Source organism: Phasianus colchicus, chromosome 5 (genome assembly GCF_987193195.1).
Source record: "Phasianus colchicus chromosome 5, bPhaCol1.hap1.1, whole genome shotgun sequence".
Lineage (NCBI taxonomy): Eukaryota > Metazoa > Chordata > Aves > Galliformes > Phasianidae > Phasianus > Phasianus colchicus.
In genome coordinates, this window is record NC_143440.1 from 30620479 (window position 1) to 30640730 (window position 20252).

A 20252-nucleotide genomic window follows, 5' to 3' on the forward strand; every position below is an offset into this window, starting at 1 on the left:
TTTTACAGGTTTTATTATTTGTGGTTTTTTTCTTTCTTTCTATATGTAAACATTTCAGCTAGCAAAGGATTCAGGAAAACAGGTACCTATGCTTGAAGGAGAAAGGAAAAGGTTAATTGAACTATTGAAAGATACAGAAGATGAAAGTACATTGCAAGATCTTGAGGTATGAGAACTGCAATTTATACTTTCTGGTTGTATTTGGCTTATTTTTACGGTAAATCTAAATTTGATTTTTGCTTTAGTCTTATTGTGAAGTAACCAACAAAGATATGAGAGCTGAACTGAAAAAACCCATCTGGGTTCTCTGCAAATTGGAATTTTCTTTGTCTTTATTTATTTTTTTATTTATACTTTTGTTTACTTTCTACTACTTGGAATTTCTCAGGCCTGAAATAAGCATACAGATCTTTCAGGAAAAGTTAGAAGCGGGTGGAAGAAGCCATAGAAACCCACTCAGAACAGAACATGGTCTATTTTTTATGTACAGTAATTTGTGTGTAATGTGTCAAGTTGCTGCATCTCAGTCTGAGTGCTTAGCATTGTAGCCTCTGGTAGAGGTTTCAGCAACTACTTCCAGAAAAACCTAAAAAAAAACCCACAAAAATCAGAGAGTTTTCTTGGGATATTAATTTCAGGATGCAGTAATTGGGGAAATATATAACAGTGAAGCTTATGTTTGCTTTTAGAAAGATGACTGTGACTTCCAATTCAGTCTGTCTAAAAAGTATACAAAAGCCAGAAGCCTACTTAAATATTAGAAATTTATATTATAACATAATGTTACAGAGCAAGCAGTGCATATCTGCATATTGCACAGATAGGAAAAGCTGAAGTAGAAACGCTTTTCCTTGTAAAGCATAAAAAGTGTGATTGTCCTAGCCATCACTGTGTCAAGGAGACTGTGCCACAGAATGGTTCCCAGTAATCTGAGCACATCAAATAGTCTTTTGATCTCCTCATTACTAGTCTGTCTAGTCTTTATTGTTTACTCCTTTGATGTAAATATCACAGTGGTAGAGTTGTTGGGGACCTTCATATGTTATGGAAGTTCTCGTGATGCATCTAGTGTAGGAAGATAAAATTTTGTTTGAAAAATGAATCATACTGTAACCCTGTGCTATTTTTCAAATATATGTGATATTAAACATGCTAAAAAGAAGTATTTTCATATTATGATCATCCTCAATACAAATTTGGTATTATACTTAAAGAAAACTGCACTTTTATAAGTAAGAAAAAATGCTGGAAAAATACTTGCTTTGTTCAAAGAAATAATATGACCTTTAAAATTTGTTTTACCTTTAAAAGTACATCACTCAAAGTCTATGTATTTTGAGTACTTATGAATTTTGTCACAGTACGTAAGTGTACACTGTATCACTGCCCCTATGAAGAAAGATAAGAACTTTGTGTAGAAAGAGCAACAAAAAATTTAGGTTAAGCTTCTGTTTATATTACTGAAATGATCTGGTGTAAATTCTTTTGCAATTCATTATTTTATTTTTTTTGTTGGTTCCATCTTTCCATATTTTACTCTTAAGTTATTTTCTTATAAGGCCATGAGATATCCAAGAGGTGCTGTTCTTCATTACTCTTTTCCAAAACGTGGCTAAAATCCATTTTTAGAAGTTATTGTTTCAGAACACGAGATAAGGGAGTGAGCTCATGTAAGGATCAAAATCTTTAACTGAATCTACTTCATCCGGCCTTTTGGTAAGAAGAAAATATTGGTAGAGTGGGTTTTTGGTTTGTCCTTGTTTTGGTTGTTTTTGTCCTCATGTTGGAAAGATTGGTGTTTAACAATACCATCCTTTCTGTTCTTTTTTGAAAGAGTTGATCTTTCATTTCATAAATGCTGACATTTAAATAAGTGATAATATTATAAATAGGCTTCTGCTAGCATTAGAGCTTTCTGACTTAAAGAACAGTGGTTGCTTTTTGTGATTACTTTTTTTTTTTTTTTAATTAAGAATTCATTATTTTACTGATTGCAGAAGTCTTCTATCACAGTAGGTGGTAATTGAGTTTTCTTTTTCTTAAAGCTGGTCACAAATTAGACAGGTATTTGTTCCAAATAGTTAGTGCAAATTCTGGCTAGCAATGTGTACCCTTTTTGTGCACCAATTCTTAAGGCACCAAGACAAAATATGGTACTTATCCAGAGTTCATATCCGGGACATGACACTGTTCTTTGGACATGGATCTATAGAGCTTTTACTACTTATATCAGTTATTAACTAAATCATTACAGAAGGCATTTATTGTTATATGTTCTTGATAGACAGGAACAGGAAAGGTAATTTGTGGGTTAGTCTAGTCACCGCTAGATCTTCTCTTTAAAGAAAATAGCTCCTAAATTTACTGCCAAAATAGAACAAAAGAAAGGATAATACATAGCTTCTTGAAACCTGGCTAGTTTAGAGAAATTCTTTTTCTGCTACATTTGAATTATATTATGTCTGAGTCATTTCTTGTGGCTGCTTTATAGCAAAGATCACAAGAAACTTATCAGCTAATGAGTAATTTAGACTGCTCCAAGCTGGCCCAGCAATGCAACTGTCCAACTGATGGCTTTTATCTTACTTTATTCTGACTTTTTAAAAGCTGGTCCAACTGCATTGGCTGAAGTAATATTTTGGAGGGTGTCAATCAGTGCAGAGCTGGACATGCTGTATTAATTCTTTTGTGTAGTATAATGCAGATTAGGTAACTTAGTCTGACTTGTATAAGTAAATAAGCCAAATATCCAAATAGTACTTCTTACTTAAATAAGAGTTTTATGGATATTTGAAGTATTTTAGAAGTGCATTTTCATGCTAATACAATTGTTAAATCAGCAGGGGTATAATTTGTTTCAGATGTTACATAGTACTAAGCGCCTACTGCTGTTACAGAAACATTCTGAGTTAAGACGTTGGAAACAGTGGCAGGACAGAAGCATATTTTCCAAGACAAATGTTAAATCACTGACCATCTTGAAAATATGAGAGAATATTTAAGTCTGTTTTACTCTGGAGTAAAGTGGCTACTAGATACTGTGAGGAGTGGGTGTGAGAGCATGAGAAATAAACATTGAGCAGTAGCTACAAAATTGCACCTGGGTTCATATGTCTGTCTCCTACAGAGTCATGTGTGTGTTTGCACTGACTAGAGGATGGTTAACGTGACACAAGTTTAGCACCTCATTCTACTTTTGTTTGATTTTGTTTCACAAAGACAAAATGGAGGTAATTTATGACAGGTGTCTGGGGTGTGCTTTTTTTTTTTTTCTTTTTTGTAGCCAGCATGATTTAGAGTAATGTGGATGGCCAGGGATGACCTCACAGTAGTGGTATTGTAGTTTGGAGCTGATATTTCCTCCTTGTGTGTGGATGCAGCTGCTCAAATAGTCAGAGGGCTAATCTGGAAGCTGTAAAGGAAGAATGGATGTGAATCCTTTGCAAGACAGATGTTGAAGTTTTGAAGTAAGGTGATGGTCCTCTTCTGTTAGGATAAAGAAATCAACAGTATGCTCTCTACTTCCCCCATCTTCCTGCCCTGTTCTTGTGAGGTTGTAACTGATGATTCTTTGGAATCAGGCCAGAGATGTAATTTGCTAGGGTCATTCTCAATGAATAGTGGTTGTGCAGAGCCACTTCCTGGGGTGTGAGACAAGAGTACCAAGTTGCAGCAGATAACTGGTATCTATGAATATGTGCTCATTTGTTTGGGTTAAGTGGGACAGATTCACTCATAGTATGCAGCTGTCTATACTGGGAACACATACTTGTGTTGATTGGTCAGTGGGAGAAATTATAAAACTCACTATCAGGAAGAGAACTCTGCTTTCTACCTCTCCCAGTGTTTCATTGATAATGTACTGGATACGCTACAAGGCTGGTGGTTATTGATCTCAGAGCAGTTCCTGTAGGAACTCAGATTTTGCTGTGGGTGTCTTATTTTGTTCTTTGGGAATGCAACTCTCACATTGCATTTCATATCTTTGATTTGAGATTTGACTCCAGGCAGTTTCTACCATAGCATCAACCTTTTCAGATTTAATTCTAAGATTTCTCAGGCTTTCTCTCTTCCACTGGCACAGGTCTTGTCCTTGGAGATCTCCAGAAGCTTCTTGGATATGGGTCTGGGCACCCTGCTCTGGGTGATGCTGCTTGGGCAGGGGTTGGGCCAAATGGAACCAGAGGCCCTCTCTCACTTCAGTCACTCCATGATTGTGTGTTTCTTCTTGATCTTTTGTCAGATAGAAAGTTGCTGTGCTTTTAGTTGTAGCTGCTGATTATGTTTCTTTGGCTTACACAGTAGTATGTTGCTTCCAACTCCTTCAGAGGCTAATAGAGAGCAGTGTATTATGTTCCACTTTATTTGGACTTCTGAATGATTTTTAGCATGTGTTGCTGTGCAGGTGTGATTGGGCATGTAAAATGGATATGTGATTGTTTATAGAAAGGGGGTCTGTCTGTGGTTGATGCCAGAATTTCTTTCTGAGGTGAAAACAGATTGGGCAGCTTGTCAGTGAAGTTGAGAACTTCTCATTTTATACCTGTGACTTGCATTTGTCCTTTTAGTACATAAATATATTTTACTGTTTGCTGTGTAGTTAATTTTCCGTCCCTTGTCTTACTTGAATTACAACTATTCAGTTGTAATACAGTATTCCCAGAATAATACTTCTTGTGCAAACAACGCATAACTGAATTGTCTTAGGATGATGTTTACTGACAGTTTTAGTGCAGCTTACGAGAGCTTTTCTGCTTCAATATTAGCTCTGAAAACATGAGATTGTTGCATACTTTGTGTGTTTTAGGATTGGTGGATCTACCTCTGTCAAACAGTTTCCTCTGAATTTCTGTTCTTTGCACTATCTTGCAATGGGGTACACTGCCTCCAAGATGAATATTCATGTCGTTGGCGTCAAAAAGTGCTGCTTGTGTACAGCACCAGAGAGCAAGATCTATGCATACGTTAGGCTATGGTAAACTCTTATTCCTTAAAGAGGGAGCTGGGACTCCTGTGTTCAACAGATGCAGAGTCCACAAAAAGGGGGGAGTCTATATCCATGGATGGAAGCTATGATAATTTTCTGGCGTGTAACCTGGATAAGATGCTATACAGTGAAATGCATCATTAAGGTAAAGGGGTTAGCTATCCAAAGTGCTTTTGTTGTATGCAAAGAGAACTTAATCGAAAGAGTTGTACAACTATCAAAGAATGGGTGGGGAACTTGTGGAGCTGTCTGTTTATTCTCTGGCTGGTGTAGAGGCAAGGCATCTGCCTGTAAGCACTTTTATTTCAGGGATTCTAAGTGGCTAGCTAGTGAAGATGTGGGTTTTGGACTTATTCCTATAAAAGTATATTAACTGCAGAAATCTGTTTAGGTTAACGCAAGACCTTTTTTGTTTTTTTTTTTTCTTGCAATTGCATTTGAACAATGTAGATGAGTGTGCTTTCTAAAAATAAAATGTGACACATATATATCTTTAAGTCCACATAAGTCGCTGCTTAGCTATATTTAAAAATAAAGAAATGTGTACTTCTAATTGTTTGGTGAATTTCTGCTTTAGGATATGCTTGGTAGATGAATGCTGGCAGAGTTCAGCTATATAATGAGATAGATGAGAAGTTGCATATTGCCCTTTAATACAGTTTATTCAAAAAATAAATACACTTGATGTGTAACTGCTTTTAAAGCCTGTTTCCTTTGGGGATGGGGATTAAATATTTTCTGTATCTTTCAACAGGAGGATGGATGTGGCTGGCTAGCACCAGGAGAAGGGTACACACCAGAACCGATGGAATTTCATCACCTAAATGAGATAGACAGGAAGCTTCAAATACTACTGTCTAATGGTGATTATTCTGCATTTTCCAGCTCTTGCTCAAATTCTCCAAGCCAGATTTATCAGGTATATTGCAGAAAAGAGCTTTAATCAAGAAATTTGATATGCAAAAATTGATATTTTGGATATTCCGAACTGCAAAATGACCACTGTAGCACATTATCCATGATAATTCATCTTTGGGAATTAGAATTTGGTTTCTTCTTATCTCAGGATTTCAAAAGTAAACTGAAAGATTAAACAATGATTGATAAGCATTGTTAAAGACTGTAGAAAATGAACTGAAATTGTCTTTTTTTTTGAAGGATTTTTGTCTTTTTCCCTTTCCAAGAGTAATAAGCTTAGAAGTCTCAGCCTTGAAAAATGTTTGTTTGAACTTTGCACATAGAAGACCAAATTTTCCATTGTTCTAGGAGTGTTGTCCATGGTGTATGATGGGGGAAATAACTATGTAAAATACAGTAATTCCATACTTATTTGCACAAACCTGTTCACTTCAGTAAAATGTACAGTTCATAGCCAGAACAAACAAAATTTTAACATTTTAATGTCAGTTTTGTATTGACTTACTTGTGGACCTTATTTAGGTGTTATTTGACCTGAAGCAGTATTTTATGTTGTTATAAGTTCTAGAGGAGCCATAATTTGAAGCTGATAATTTTCCTCCTCGCATTTAATGTATGAAACAGCAACTCCCTCTAGTGGTTAATCACTCACGCAAATTTGTTACCGTGGTTGCGTCAGATTCACGGACCTGACAAAGACTGCTGGATCTTGTGCTTGGTGATAGATAAGAGGCAGCACCTTGAAATTGGTGATACTGCTTGTGATAATGAGTTCTTTGTTTGGGAACGTTTGTTCAGAGTGGTCGTTATTGCATTCTTTTGTTTATTTCAAACTCTGAAGTATTTCATTAGAGAAACTTGCACTTATGTATATACTTCTTGAAAAGAGTACACTACCTTTTTGAACAGTATCAGAATTAACAACCAAAACAAGGCAGTTAATTTCTTAAATTACCCATACTTGGTAAAAAGCAGTTATCTTTCAACTTTGTTTTGCAGAAGTTTTTTTACACACTGTAGAATTGGGAAACAAAATTCTGTTTGTCTACTGTTGCTGTTCAGATAAACTACAACATGTGAGTCATTTTAATGAAAGTTACCAAATAACAGAACTACTTATAGATGGATTTGTAAGTTTGAGAAGAAATTAAACAGAAGAAACATAAGTTGAAGTTGACAGGTACTATAGCTATTTAAAACTGGATTTAGAAGGATGCTAATTGCATAAATCCAAAACAGCAGTCTGCAGTTGTCTAATTCCATAAGTATCATGACTTTATGCCTTTCCAGCTCACACCAAAATTCCTTAGACACTTGTATTACTGCTTCTCTGCATCTTCACAGCTGTTGCTCTCTGGAGAGAATTGGGTGCCATAGTTTCATTGCCAACATCACATTAGAAAAGTCAATCCTGAGTTCTTCATGATGCCTAATTTAATAGGTTGATTGTATCTGGCACAGTGACATGACTGGGTTTGTATACATCTACATATAATTTCAACTGCTAACATTTTTGAAGGTAAGTGGAGGAGAAAATAGCAATGTCAGCTTTCAGAAACATGGCTGCTTAGTGTGGAAGCTTTGTACTGGATCTTCTGGTTCTACATTCTTGACTGTGGTTATTTGTACCTTGATACCGTCACTTCAGTACATATGTGGAACAGTAACGGCAGGTCCAGTTCTGGGTTTGCTTATGTAAATTCATTCCAAACATCTTTTTTTTTCCAAGTCCCTTTAACAGTTGCTTTTTCAAAAGGCAGGAAGTAACATGCATCAGTAGCTAAGAAATTAGCAACTACCTTGAACCTGGAGAGCTTTCTGTCAAAAGGCATATTTTTTTACATGTTCTAAACTCATTTAGTGCTCATGGTCTTTGTGAAACAGCTGTGATTATCGTGATTGATATCCTCTAATATTGTTATAAACTAGAAGTTTTCATGTTTTTTTTTTTAACCTTCAAATCTTAAAGCATCAGTTCTGATATCTAAAAGAAGACGGGCCATAGGAAAAATGAGAATTCTTTGTTGTGTATGTCTTTTGGAGGCTGGTGCAAGTATGATATTCACAATACCCATTATCATGCTAACTCTTCTCTTGAACCTGGCATTTTTGTTTTACTTTGCAGCTGTCTAGATGTCATCTAGATAGTTAAATTGTCTTTTGTGTATGTTATCTTAAAGATGAAGTGCATTTTTGTTTAGTTCTGTGTGTCTTTTTTTTTAACCTTCAGCAGGGCCTATATGAGAGTGCCTTTTTCATCTCTGATTTGATATCTTTTTGTACTTAAGTACTGCTGAAAACTTTTTCTGAACACGTCTAGAGTTGTTACAGGAAATAAGTCTCATTTGGAAAAGAAGAAACTGATATCAGTGGCATCACTCTTCTATAAGTCTATGCTGAAATTCCTTCTGATTTCCATGAGGTGGAATTTTCATCTGCTGTGGTTAAGTAGAATATAATGTACTAGTGATGGGGAATATTGGGAAAAATATAATAACGTGTAACCATCTACTTATGTTTTTGTTTAGAATTTTAGAAGTAATTGAAATGAAATTAACTTAAGTGTTGCATATCATAAAGAAGCACATTCTTTTCTTCCAAGAATTTCATTAGATATAACTTTCAAAGAGCAAGCACTTAATCACCATTGGCTCAGTGGGAGAGAAGCTTCCTGCTGCTTATAGATGCATTGGCAGGATATAGGAAATATTCTCCAACTCTGAAATCTTTAACAACTGGATTTAATTATTGTACAGTACCATAGCTGAGCTGTTAGAGAGAAGCATACAGATTCATCTTTTTGTGCAATCAGAACAGCTGGATTCAGAATGCTTTTCCATGACTAATGTTTTCTTTTACATGGAAATGTTTCTCATCAGAACTTAATTTCTCTCTGAAACATTTCTTTGTTTTGGTGCCAACTTAATTAAAAATTTTAAAAAATGCTTTTGCCTTACTCAGTGTTTTTTGGAAGAGCAAATTAAATTGAATATAATCCTAGAAGAGACAGGAAAATGGTGGGATGAAAGAATATGAAGCATAAGATTGAGTATGAGGAATACAGTTACCAACTTGAACAACTGGAAAACTACCTGAAAATAAAATGAAATGGAGGCTATGATTCAAGATCTGTTCATTTTTACCTTATGAAGATAATTACTTCTATGTTTTTGCAGTCTTGATGAGTTCTTTCATTTTGGCTTCCTTTTGTCAGAGAAATAATTCTGTTTTTCAATTACTATACCAAACTATAGTCAGCAGTTCAAATAATTAGTCAATAGAATGGAAAATTCTGACCTCACACTGATATTTTCATTAATGACATGCATTATAGCCTGCATTCCATGCCTCCTCTTCATCAAAACAGATGACTTTTAAAGCTCTCTCTTCTTCAAGGCATATTTAGAAGCAGGTAAAAGGTAAACATGTCAGTCTGTTTTGTGACTCAAAAAGATTCCATGCTGCCAGTAGATTTCATTAGGTGGCTTTTTACTTTTGCTTTTAATTTTGAGAATTTTGGAGAAAAGGAAATCCAAAACATAAATTTAGCCATTTAAATACTGGATATTTCTGTTTATGCTATGGTCATTATACTATGGCTTTAGCAGTTGCTGTGTGTAATACTTTTTATTTTCTACATCATCTTAGTAGGTTTATAGATCTTAATCTCTAATGAAGAAAAACATAACATTTCTGAAGCATTTGAAACATTGATAGCAAAATATTTTTTGTGATATAGTGCTTCCTTTCATCCAGATACCTTCAGAAAAAAAATAAAAAAAATGAGTGAGTAGAGAAAAGCTGTATAGACTTTGCTCATGTAGTGCAAGTTCTGATCAGTTACTACTCAGGGACGAGGTAAACGAGACTGTAAGATCTGCTTCTGTGGAAGCAGCAGTTTAACCCTCTGCAGTGTAAGATATGAGCTGATTAAGAACAATTATGAAAAGAATATAGTAAAACAAAAAATCATTGTACTACTGTACAAATCTGTCGTGCACAATGTAGCTTGATAATTGCTCCATGAGGCCCTCAGATCTCTTAACCAGATTAGAAGAAATAGAGATCTGGCTACTAGAATGTTCAGAAGTGTGGAATGGCTTCTATACAAGGACTGACTTAGCAACATTCTTCAGTTTGGAAAAATGAATAAGAGGAAGTGTGATTGAAGTATACAAAATTATACTTGTCAGAGAGAGTAAATACTGACAGTTATTTACCATCTTATCTAATGGAAGATTAGATAAGAACTGGAAGAATCAAAAGAAACCAGGGTGACAGATTCAAACAACTGAAATGTTTTTCTGACAACTATGAGTCTTCCAGAAGCCAGTGTGGATGGAAAAGTATGTATTGTTCAAAATGAGTGAACACATTTATACAACAGAGGTCTTTCAAAGACTGCTCTGTGTCAGAGTATAGTCTTTGTCATGGTTGTTTTAGTCTGAGATAGAACATTAAGAAATTATCGCTATAGATTTACTGTTTCTATTTCAGTCTGTACGTATCCCTTGTAAGGTCTTGCTGGAGATAGGCTAGTGTTGGAAACAGCCTCTCCTATACTTCTTGTTCGTTATGAATTTCTGAAGACTTCATCAAAATCACTGTAAAAATAGTTTGTTATTAACAAAGGCTTACTTTTCAATGATGAATAATGAATATGCTGTAAAAATTGCATTTTCAGAATGAAATTCAGTGAAAATGTTCTCAAAAATTTGGAATAATTTTTAGTTAATTTTACACTATCAATGTGTGTCATCCCCATCTTTCCTTCGCATTCCTTCACTGAAACTGCAGGGAAAAGCGTATTTTATTAGTGTTGTATTTTCTTCAACTGCATTCTATAAATAATTTTTTACTCTGACCTTGAGAGATAAAGAAATTTCAGAAAAATAGTGCAAGGCTTTCCAGCTTTATGTTTTTCTCTAGTTATTAGCTTCCATCCTCCCCTTCATCCCCAGTGGTTTGAAGAATTATTTCACTCGTATTAAAATCCCTGGAAGAATAAAGTAATACAAAAGCAATCTTCCTTACTAGAGGGAAACTGAGTGTTTGTTTTGGGCTCCTTTGCTGGCTTTGTGTTTATGCTGCAGTTATAAAGATCCTATCCTTGTTTCATATATTAATTAACACAAGTTTAAATAAGTAAGTCCTCTGTTTTATGTTTTGTCATGTAGTTTTCTTGCAATTGGGCATCAAGTTTAATTAATCTCTTTCTATAGAGAAGCCAAACTTTATAAACACTCATTATTAATGAAATTTGGCTTTAGGTGGTCCACATTAAACTTGAGCTCTGTTTAGAGAAATTCGAGTCACTATCAGGTGCTGCTTGTATCTATGTCTGTTACAGGAAAAATCTAGGATTGTGGTACAGCCAACTGTCCCTGATTTGAATACTCAATAAAGATTGCACTGTGTTAGTTTTATTTTCAGGCACATTTATTTTAAGTCTGAGAGCTCATGATTTTTTATGTTCAGAAGAAATGTCTTCAGATACTTACAATTTTTTTATATGTTGCAGCTGAGAAATTACGAAGTTGATTTTCCTTTCCAATTAGACACACTATAATTGTTTTCCTCATGTGGTTATTAAACTGCTTCTGGAAAAAGAAAAAGAGGAATGAAAAGTATGGTTTTTTGTAAATGATTGCTCACGTTCCTTTGGATTGAATTGACTAACAGTTTTTATTATTTGACTTACTTGGATTCTTGTATTGGATCCTTGATTTGCAACAGAAAGCTCAGCTTTTTTTCCCCAAACAATGTAACTTTGCCATTTGTTTTTGTCAAATAGTTGTCATTCTTAATAATCTGAATTCTATTCTGTTCTTGCATGTAATAGTACTACGTTGAACTTCTGATATATTCAGTATTGTTAATTGCAAAATCTGATCCAAAACTACTGTAGGATATGAGAATGTGTAACCCAAGAGTATAATGACAGTAGTACATCTAACTTGCACTTGAACTCAAAGGATTTTTTTAATTTACCATGATGTCCAGGAAACAAGGCCTATTTCAATTTTGATTCTTTCATTCTCTTCTGAGAGTTGTCAGTAATGGCCTAATTCTGGTCCTAGTATCATTGACAGGGAGCAAGCTTTTGAACCTCTACTTCAATGTGTCTTTGTTTCTCATAGAATTTAAGCAAAGAAATTCCTCTTTGAATGTGAAGGCGGCTTTTTACTGAATTAAGATCAGCCTAACATTTAGCTATTGGATTTGAAAATATACATAGAAGTTATGCATTTGCCAAATTTGAAACTTACACATTATTCTGTAGATTTCCACATTTTGCTGATGTAAATCAAATGAACATTCTTCAGGCTTTGAAGCAAAAAAATTTAATTTCTGCGTGTTCTTCTTCTCAGGAGTCTCTGGTTTATGCAAACAGAAACCTAGAAGTAGTTCCAGGTGAAAAGGTTCTACGAGACAATAAAGAATATCGTGATCAACAAAACCGTCTGAAAGAAATAGATCATCAGCTGAAATCTTTAGAGAGAAATTTTGTAAGTTTTTTTTTTTTTTTCAGCTTGAAAACTTTGGAATTTATCATACCTTATACCTTCACAACAAAATCCAATTTTGAAACCTTTTGTAAATTCCTGAAAGAGTTCCTGGGGAAATACACATACAAAAAGTCAAACTTGGTTTATCTGGGAGTTGTTTTTCATTTGAAATGCCTATTTCTGTTTAATAGTGCCTTTTTTTAGGGGTTATATAATTCAGTAGTTGTTGGAGGACCTGGTCTGGTGAAAATATTATGCAATTTAGTTCTACTAAATTCATTTAATATATTTTTGTGATCATTTTTCATTTAATGCATGAATTTCTTAGAAGCAGGAGTCATTAAAATATGAGCATGCAAGGAGAATGGTGGTTAAAATATAATCATTACTGTTTTAGAACAAATACATCACATCTCATCTTTGTTACTGCTTTGAGTAAAAGTGGAATATACAACTTAAAATATATGAAAATCCTGAAATTCTATTTATTCCCAAGTCATAGAGTTAAAATGGACAAGTCCAAAGTTGCAGAACTGTGTGCCTCACTCAAATAGTATATTAAATTCTTTTCAATGAGTATAATTTATTACATTACTCAAGTTACAATAAGGAAGCGTAACTAAAAAAATCTAGTCATGGGGAATCCTCAAGGACATGATTTTTTTTTTTAAGTCGTCTTTGACATACACTTCGTAAGTGTACTGTTTAATGAAGCAATTGGTAGAGAAGATAACAAGGGAGGAAATATATAAATTATTCAAAGCTAGATGAAGCCCTAAGGTGGAACATCTCTCATTTGGTCTGAAAACCAATAGCATTTGTTTGTACAGTGGATCCTTTATAGATCTTTTTATGAGTAGAGAATGAAAGACTTCAAATCATGTTTTTTCATTTTTTTAAATATATATATACACCTTTGTGCAAAACTTTGAAGGCTTGTCTTACTCACATGAGATCTTTAATGAAAAGCTCAAAAAAAAAAACATTGAGCTGCCACTAGTGACCAGAAATTGGGCACACATGCATGCTTTTCAATTGTGAACATCTTTATTTAGTGTTATGTTTCTGCTTTGAGATAGGAAGGCTTTTTATCCCCTCTCTCCATAGAAGGTGTTATGTGAGGAAGACAAACTAGTTCAGCAGTGCGTGAGAAACTAAAGTGATATGAAAGCTAGTATGGATAGAATCATAGAATGGTTTGGGTTGGCAAGGATCCCAATAGTCATCAAGTTGCAACCCCCCTACTGTAGGTAGGGCCACCAACTTTTAGATCTGGTACTAGACCAGATTGCCCAGGGCCCCATCCAACCTGGCCTTGAACACCTCCAGGGACAGAGCATCTCTGGTCTGTGCCAGCACCTCACCAGTTTCTCTGTAAAGAACTTCCCCCTAACATTCAATCTAAGCCTTCCTTCCTTGTGCTTAAAACCAGTCCCCCTTGCCCTATTGCTGTCTACCCTCATAAAAACTTGATTCACCTCCTGTTTATAATCCCCTTTTAAATACTGGAAGGCTGTAATGAAGTTTCCTCTCATCCTTCTCTTCTCCAGTTTGAGCAAGCTCAGTTCCCCTAGCCTATGTTCATAATAACCTGAAAAAGCTGGATTTTTACTAGATACCCTGAATATTTTGCTACATTAGTGTACAGTCAATGAATATAAAGATGCTATAATTATGAAATAATCAAGAGAGTAAAGCAGATTATAATAACAAAAAGAGAATAGATAGAAAGCTTACCTGTGTCCTAAGCTCACTGCAAAACTCCAGAGGAGGGATCTCCAAAAAATATCCTTCCCTACCAGTAGTCAGCTCTTAAATGGGTGTAGGAGAGGTGCAGCCAGGCTCCACGCCTTCCAGCAGCACAGGTGAATCGCCTTCACCTCTGCTCCTATGACCTCAGGTGATCAATCAGAGGTTCAGGCCGTGATTCAGCAGTTCCCATACAATTAGCAAGAGGTATCAGTACCTATAATTAAGATGAAACAGCTATGCATATGGAAAAGTTGGTGACTAGGGTTGGGGAACATGGATTTTCCAAAAGTAATGCTTGATCAAACTGACTACTTTCTGTGATGCAGTGACTAGATTTACCTGATAAACTGGAGAGTAGGAGTGCCACTAACCTGCACTGCAGGCTGGAGAGCGGACTGACAGGATCCTTAAGAAATTCATCAAGGGCAAAGGTAGAGAGGAATAACTCAAAAACAGCATAAGCTGGAGCCTGACTGGCTGGGGAGCAGTCTGATGAAAGGGACCTGGCATTGTTACAGACTACCTGTGAGCCAGCAGCATGCCTTGTGGGTATGAAGAGTATTTGACCATGTGAGCATGAGCATAGTCAAAAGATTAAGGGGACAATTACACTCATTTACTCATTACTCTTTAGACTTTGTTTGGAGTACTGCATCCAGGACAGAGCTGTAGTATCTTTACTGATTTACTTGATGGGAGAACAGAGAACATTGTTCATAAATTGAAATGAGGAGTTTTCAATTGAATTTAAAGAAAACTAGTGCTGAGGGTAATTGAGAATGGGAAGCAGGTTGCCTGGAGAGGCTGTGACATACGTCCCTAAAAAATATTGCAGACCTGACTGGACAAAGTAGTAAACTGTTGAGTGTTTCAGTGATCTCAGAGCAAGTGATCTCTTTGAGCAGGAAGTTGGACTAGAGATGTCCTTATGTTCTCCTTAACCTGATGATTTTTTGATTCTACAAGAATTTGTGCACATTTCACAGGTGGTAATTTTTTATTATCACTGCATTGAAAGGAAAAAAGGTAATTTTTTAATGGCTGTATATTGTGTAAATCAATTTCTTCTTTGCAGACCAAAATCCATATAGTCCACCTTTGGCTTCAGTAGTGGGCTTACCTTCTACAGTAGTCAGAGTTAGGATAAATATTATTCCCATTGTCTTTTATTGCCTGCTTAAAGGAATCTCCAGTGCAGATCAAAAGCTTTAGGGTTCAGATAACAGCATGTCTGCAGTGGTATAATCTCATTTACTGATAGTGCTATAGATACAGTTGCAAGAACTTTTGCTGTTGTTTATGTATGCAGTGTTAGTGCTGACTGTACTGGAACTGCACACCTGATATGATTAGACATCTAGCAGGTGTAACGCTGACATGGATACAACCATGTGCATTCTGATCCTTGCATTGAAGAAAAATAAACAGCCAATTAACACACATCCTTACTGGCATCAGTTCCTTTTACATATTTGCAGCGTATGGGAATAAGATATCGAACAAAGGGGCAGTCAGTGATCACTTTAGAGATCGTTCATTTGCATGTGTGCCACAACAGTCAACGTATTTAGCTCTTTTCTGCTCAAAAGACTGAAACAATAGTAGAACTTCTTTTAATGCACTGCTCTGCTATGTTACAAGTAGCTAAAAAATGTGAAGCAAATAACTAGAAGAATTATGTAGAACTTCAGTATACTCAGTAGGTTAATGGGTAGGCAGATAAAATAAGTCTGTGTGTTGTAATCTTTTCCTGGTCATTGACCTTTATATCACTTTTTATCACTACTGACCTTGTCAATGAGGCAAACACAATCTGAGGAAGTGCGTCTGGGAACTGTGCTGGTCTACAACAGGCCTGGGAAATGCAGTGAACTGCTGACTCATTCAGATGTTTTGAATATAAATGGGTCTGTTCCAAGACTTATCAGGTTATAATAGTATATTTTGTTATCAGTCTACTTTCAAAATTTTCAACATAGTGAACATTCTTCCTTGGCTAGACTGTGTATTTAGAACTCTAAATTGGTTGACTGTAATACCAGAAGGTGCTACTTTTCTAGCTTTGCACACTTAATACTGTATAGCCTTATTTCTGGAAAATACAGTTATTACTAAGGAAAATTGAATGAAATAGAATGGTAACTCCTGATGCAAGATGCTGGCATATTTCCAAAATAATTATTTCAGGAGATAACATTTGCAATTCAATAGGTGGCACTCTTCACTATAGGTCAGTAGAGGAATGCCTAGACATGGTTCTAGGGAATGCTGTACTGGTGAAAATGTCATTTCTATGTTATAAAATACAGACTGTGGGAAATCTCTCATTTCTAACAAGTTAATTTTATAGCTTAGCTAATTAAATTGTCTGTTTAAAATTCATGCATTTAAAATTCTTTGCTATTTTCTAAACCACTGTAATTTGCTGTGTAAAACTGGAAATAAATGCTGTGAGAGCAGAAGAGGCAATTTGTCAGAAGTTCGAAATTAAGAAGTTAATTCTGGATGTAGGGTTGTATTGGGCTTTATCGTTTTAAAATACAGGTTTTTACAGATTTGCTGAGGGATGAGTTTTAATGATTTATTTTAAAAAAAAAGTCTCTGGTAATACATTTTTGTTTGTGTTCTGTTTTGGTGGATAGATTAAACAGCAGAATTTAATTGAATGCATTAGGGAGTAACTTGCAGTAGGTATAGAAGTAACTTTGCAAAATGTTGAGAGTCTTGGGGGTAGAATGCTGCATTACTTCCACTACTGTAGTATGAAGGAATTGTTCAAGTGGATTTGTACAACTGCAGATTTACTCTGCCCTTTCCTTCATAGAGGAAGAATATATTCATAATATTTCTGGAGCAGGCTATTAGTAGATGCTGACTTCCGAAATAATAATGTTTATGGATCCCTCAACTACGTCTTATCTTGTATGTACTGTTCAATGGTTTCAGTAAAGACAGAGTCCACAAAGCCAGACTGGAAGATAAGACTGAAATCATTACAAAAAACAGCAACACTACAGAAAATCTATTGAAGTATATGCTTGCAGTAAAGAAGCTTTGGGCTTTGCCATCAGAGTTTCTCCTTTACTTCATAAAAATTGTCCCCAGTGAATTTATATACCAAAGAATGTATTGTCTGCACTGTTGAAATGCATTGTGAAATTTCGGTCTAACTGAAATGTGTCTGTACTGTGGTTTCTGGGCCCTTGTTGAGTTTCTTTTTAGGCTTTAGTTTGACCTTAGTTCACTTGTTCTTCATTTGAAACCATGGCTGACTCTCTCCACATTCTTTCATCTTTCAGTTTCCTGGAAACCATTGAGCTTATCTTTGTTTGGTGAATTGCATTGTTAACTGCTGCTTCAAAAAATGTTCAGCTGCCAAATGCGTGTTGCTGAGCATTAATGAAAAGAATTTTATATAGAAAGAATAATAAATGTATTTTTCAACTGGGGCTTCTACTAGTTGGCCATGTGTGATAATCTAGTAGCATGTTTGGTGAGGTGCTGAATTTCTTCGTAGCAGATAGTAGGTTTAAATGTGTGCCCAAGCAAGCTATTAAGATAATTTCACCTTTGCTGAGTGTAGGATGTTAATTTAAATGTCTTCCTCTGGAAGCTCATTTCTTGATGCCAAAAACAAGCAGCAGATGTTGTTTTGATGTAATTATTAAATATATAAATTCAAATACCCTTCAAATACATTATATGTATATATCTTATAAATGCATTATGTATCTATATTATATTATATTGTATTATATAGTTTATTATATAGATATATACACATATACACCTGTGTACATATTAACATTAGTTAACTGAGAAACTGGTATTTTAAAAAGAAAAAATTTGCTTATTTCTAGTGAATCCTTTTAAGCCACAAATTAAATTTGGTTGGATCAGTCTTAAGTGTAGTATCATCAGATGCCTGTGTATGCCTAGATTTCTTTTTCCATAGGTTTAGGCAAATTGGTTGCCAAATTCTGTATGTGATTGTTAATTATTCATGCCTTTTCTCATAACATATAATAATAAAATTATACATAATCTGAAGTTTCCTGAATAACTGAACTTTGCAGGGAGGTGAGGGATTGTAGTAAGTGATGTGGAATGAAAATACAAAGACAATAAATATCATTAATAGTCAGTCATTCTTCAAGGAATGTTGCCTGCAGGATCTTAATCCAGAAGGAATGGTTCTTATCTTTGTGATGCAGAATAATGCATTTTTGCAAGGAAGGAAATCACAGGATAAAATTCATTATTATTTGTTGCTGGAAAATTTCTTAAAAAACATTTTGTAGTGTAATGTGCGTCAGGATAGTGACAGATCTCAGTTATTTATATAATTTCATGCAAGCTTTTCCTCTGCAGCTGGCTGAATTCAGTGTACCTAATCCTATCTCTGTAGTAGACAAATACCAGATGAAATGAATTATTTGTTTCTGGCTTCTACTGGTCTTCCTCTTTTCCACTTAATGGGAAGAAGTGGGCATGATAAAATCCTTCCATCTATTTGTAGAGCTATTTGTCAACTCTGCAATCCTGTAATATGGTGTTCTGTCACAGTATTTTTCCAGTAATTCATTGCCAAAACTTTTGAACATAAGACCATAGCTATACCTATTGCTTTTTTTGAGAAGGGCTACTCTGTATATTGTTAGCCTTTCTGGGCTACTCCTGTGGCGCTGTGCAGTAACATATGAAGAGCAACCACACAATATCATGTAATAGGCTAGTTTCTCAATGAGCTTTTGTTTGTCCCTAAAAGTGGAACTTTTCCCAAAGTCATTCTAGAAATGCATGTTTTGTTTCACCAAATAAAAGGAAGAAGGACCACTTTTCTGAAGTTTGAGATGTACCATTTTGTTTTATTATTCCTTTGGAAAATGTCTAACAGGTGCTTGAGTTGCTTCCCAAGTTGTCATCAAGTTTCAAACTGAACTCATTCATTCAAATTTTACTGGATTTCATTCTCATTAAGTGATTCTAAGAGATTTTTTCAGAATAATAAGTAGCATTGTTTTCACCTGGGAGAAAATATTAGCATGAAAACTAAATGTTCCTTATGTAACAGCTACTGCACACATGAAGAGAGTAGTAAGTTAAATAGTGCAGTAATAAAATGTAAACATTCCACTCATCATTAAAATTTCTTCTTTTTTGGTTCTTTTTCCACAATACTATTGGCAAGAATGAAGCAGCTGCTGGAAGTGTTAATTACAGATGATTTGAAAACAAATTACCTTAACTTAATAAAATTCAACAAATGTTGTCTATAAAATAGCTTTTTAATACCAAATTATAGTAAAATATTAATCAGTTAAAATTTTACTGATGCTCCTATTTTGTGTGGATAATTACTAAATGCTAGAGCCAGTTAAATTACATCCAAGCAAAAGTTAGTAATGTTGTGAACTTGCATCAAAGGCACTCAGAAATATCTGTTATGCTTTGATATCATTGCTGGCATTTGATACTCTCAGGGAGACTTGTAGTAAATATAGTCAGTGTTAAAATAATGGTCAGATTCTCTATTAATTTGATGTGCTGATCTTCTTCATCTCAGAATGTATTTTCCAGTTGTACTGAGGAAGATTGTACTAATGGTTTGCATCAGAAGGTGTAGGAGAAAAATGAGAAGCAACTCCTTTCCCGTGCTTCTCTCAACTGCTTTTGAACAAAAGAAGTCTTTTGTTTTGTCCTCAAGCCTCTACATTTGTTACCATTCTCTTTTCCAATATATTCCATATAATCTGATTTTATTCTGTATAGTTGACTGTAGAGTTTTTTTCTTGTCTTTTTCTTTTTTGATTGACCTCCCACATAACTAGTGATAGGACTAGAGGGAATAGCCTCAAGTTGTGCCAGGGGAGATTCAACTTGGATGTTAGGAGAAACTTCTCCAAAATAGTGTTTAGGTGCTGGAATGGACTGGCCAGGGAAGTGGTGGAGTCACTGTCCCTGGGGATGTTCAAGAAATGTTTAGATGTTGTACTGAGGGGCATGGTTTAGTCTGGAAATATTGATGGTAGGTGGATGGTTGGACTGGATGATCTCGGAGGTCTTGTCCAACCTTGGTGATTCTA

At 35.1% G+C, this 20252-nt stretch overlaps 1 protein-coding gene across 4 annotated transcripts in view; it reads left to right on the top strand.

Annotated features, from left to right (window-relative positions):
• The window catches only part of FSIP1 (fibrous sheath interacting protein 1), a 78783-nt gene that overhangs the window by 12063 nt on the left and 46468 nt on the right, over positions 1-20252 (top strand). For 2 of the 4 annotated variants that reach the window (XR_016466911.1, XM_090141201.1), the window contains exons 9-12: positions 59-166; positions 5742-5850; positions 6905-6981; positions 12277-12414. Coding sequence is in view for 3 of the 4 variants with exons in the window: in XM_090141201.1 (XP_089997327.1) it covers positions 59-166; positions 5742-5850; positions 6905-6981; positions 12277-12414 (432 nt within the window). In the remaining variant the exon portion in view is untranslated. Of the gene's footprint in view, positions 1-58; positions 167-5741; positions 5907-6904; positions 6982-12276; positions 12415-20252 lie in introns of all 4 variants that reach the window. The other 2 variants (XM_031593712.2, XM_090141202.1) reach the window with 2 other exon arrangements.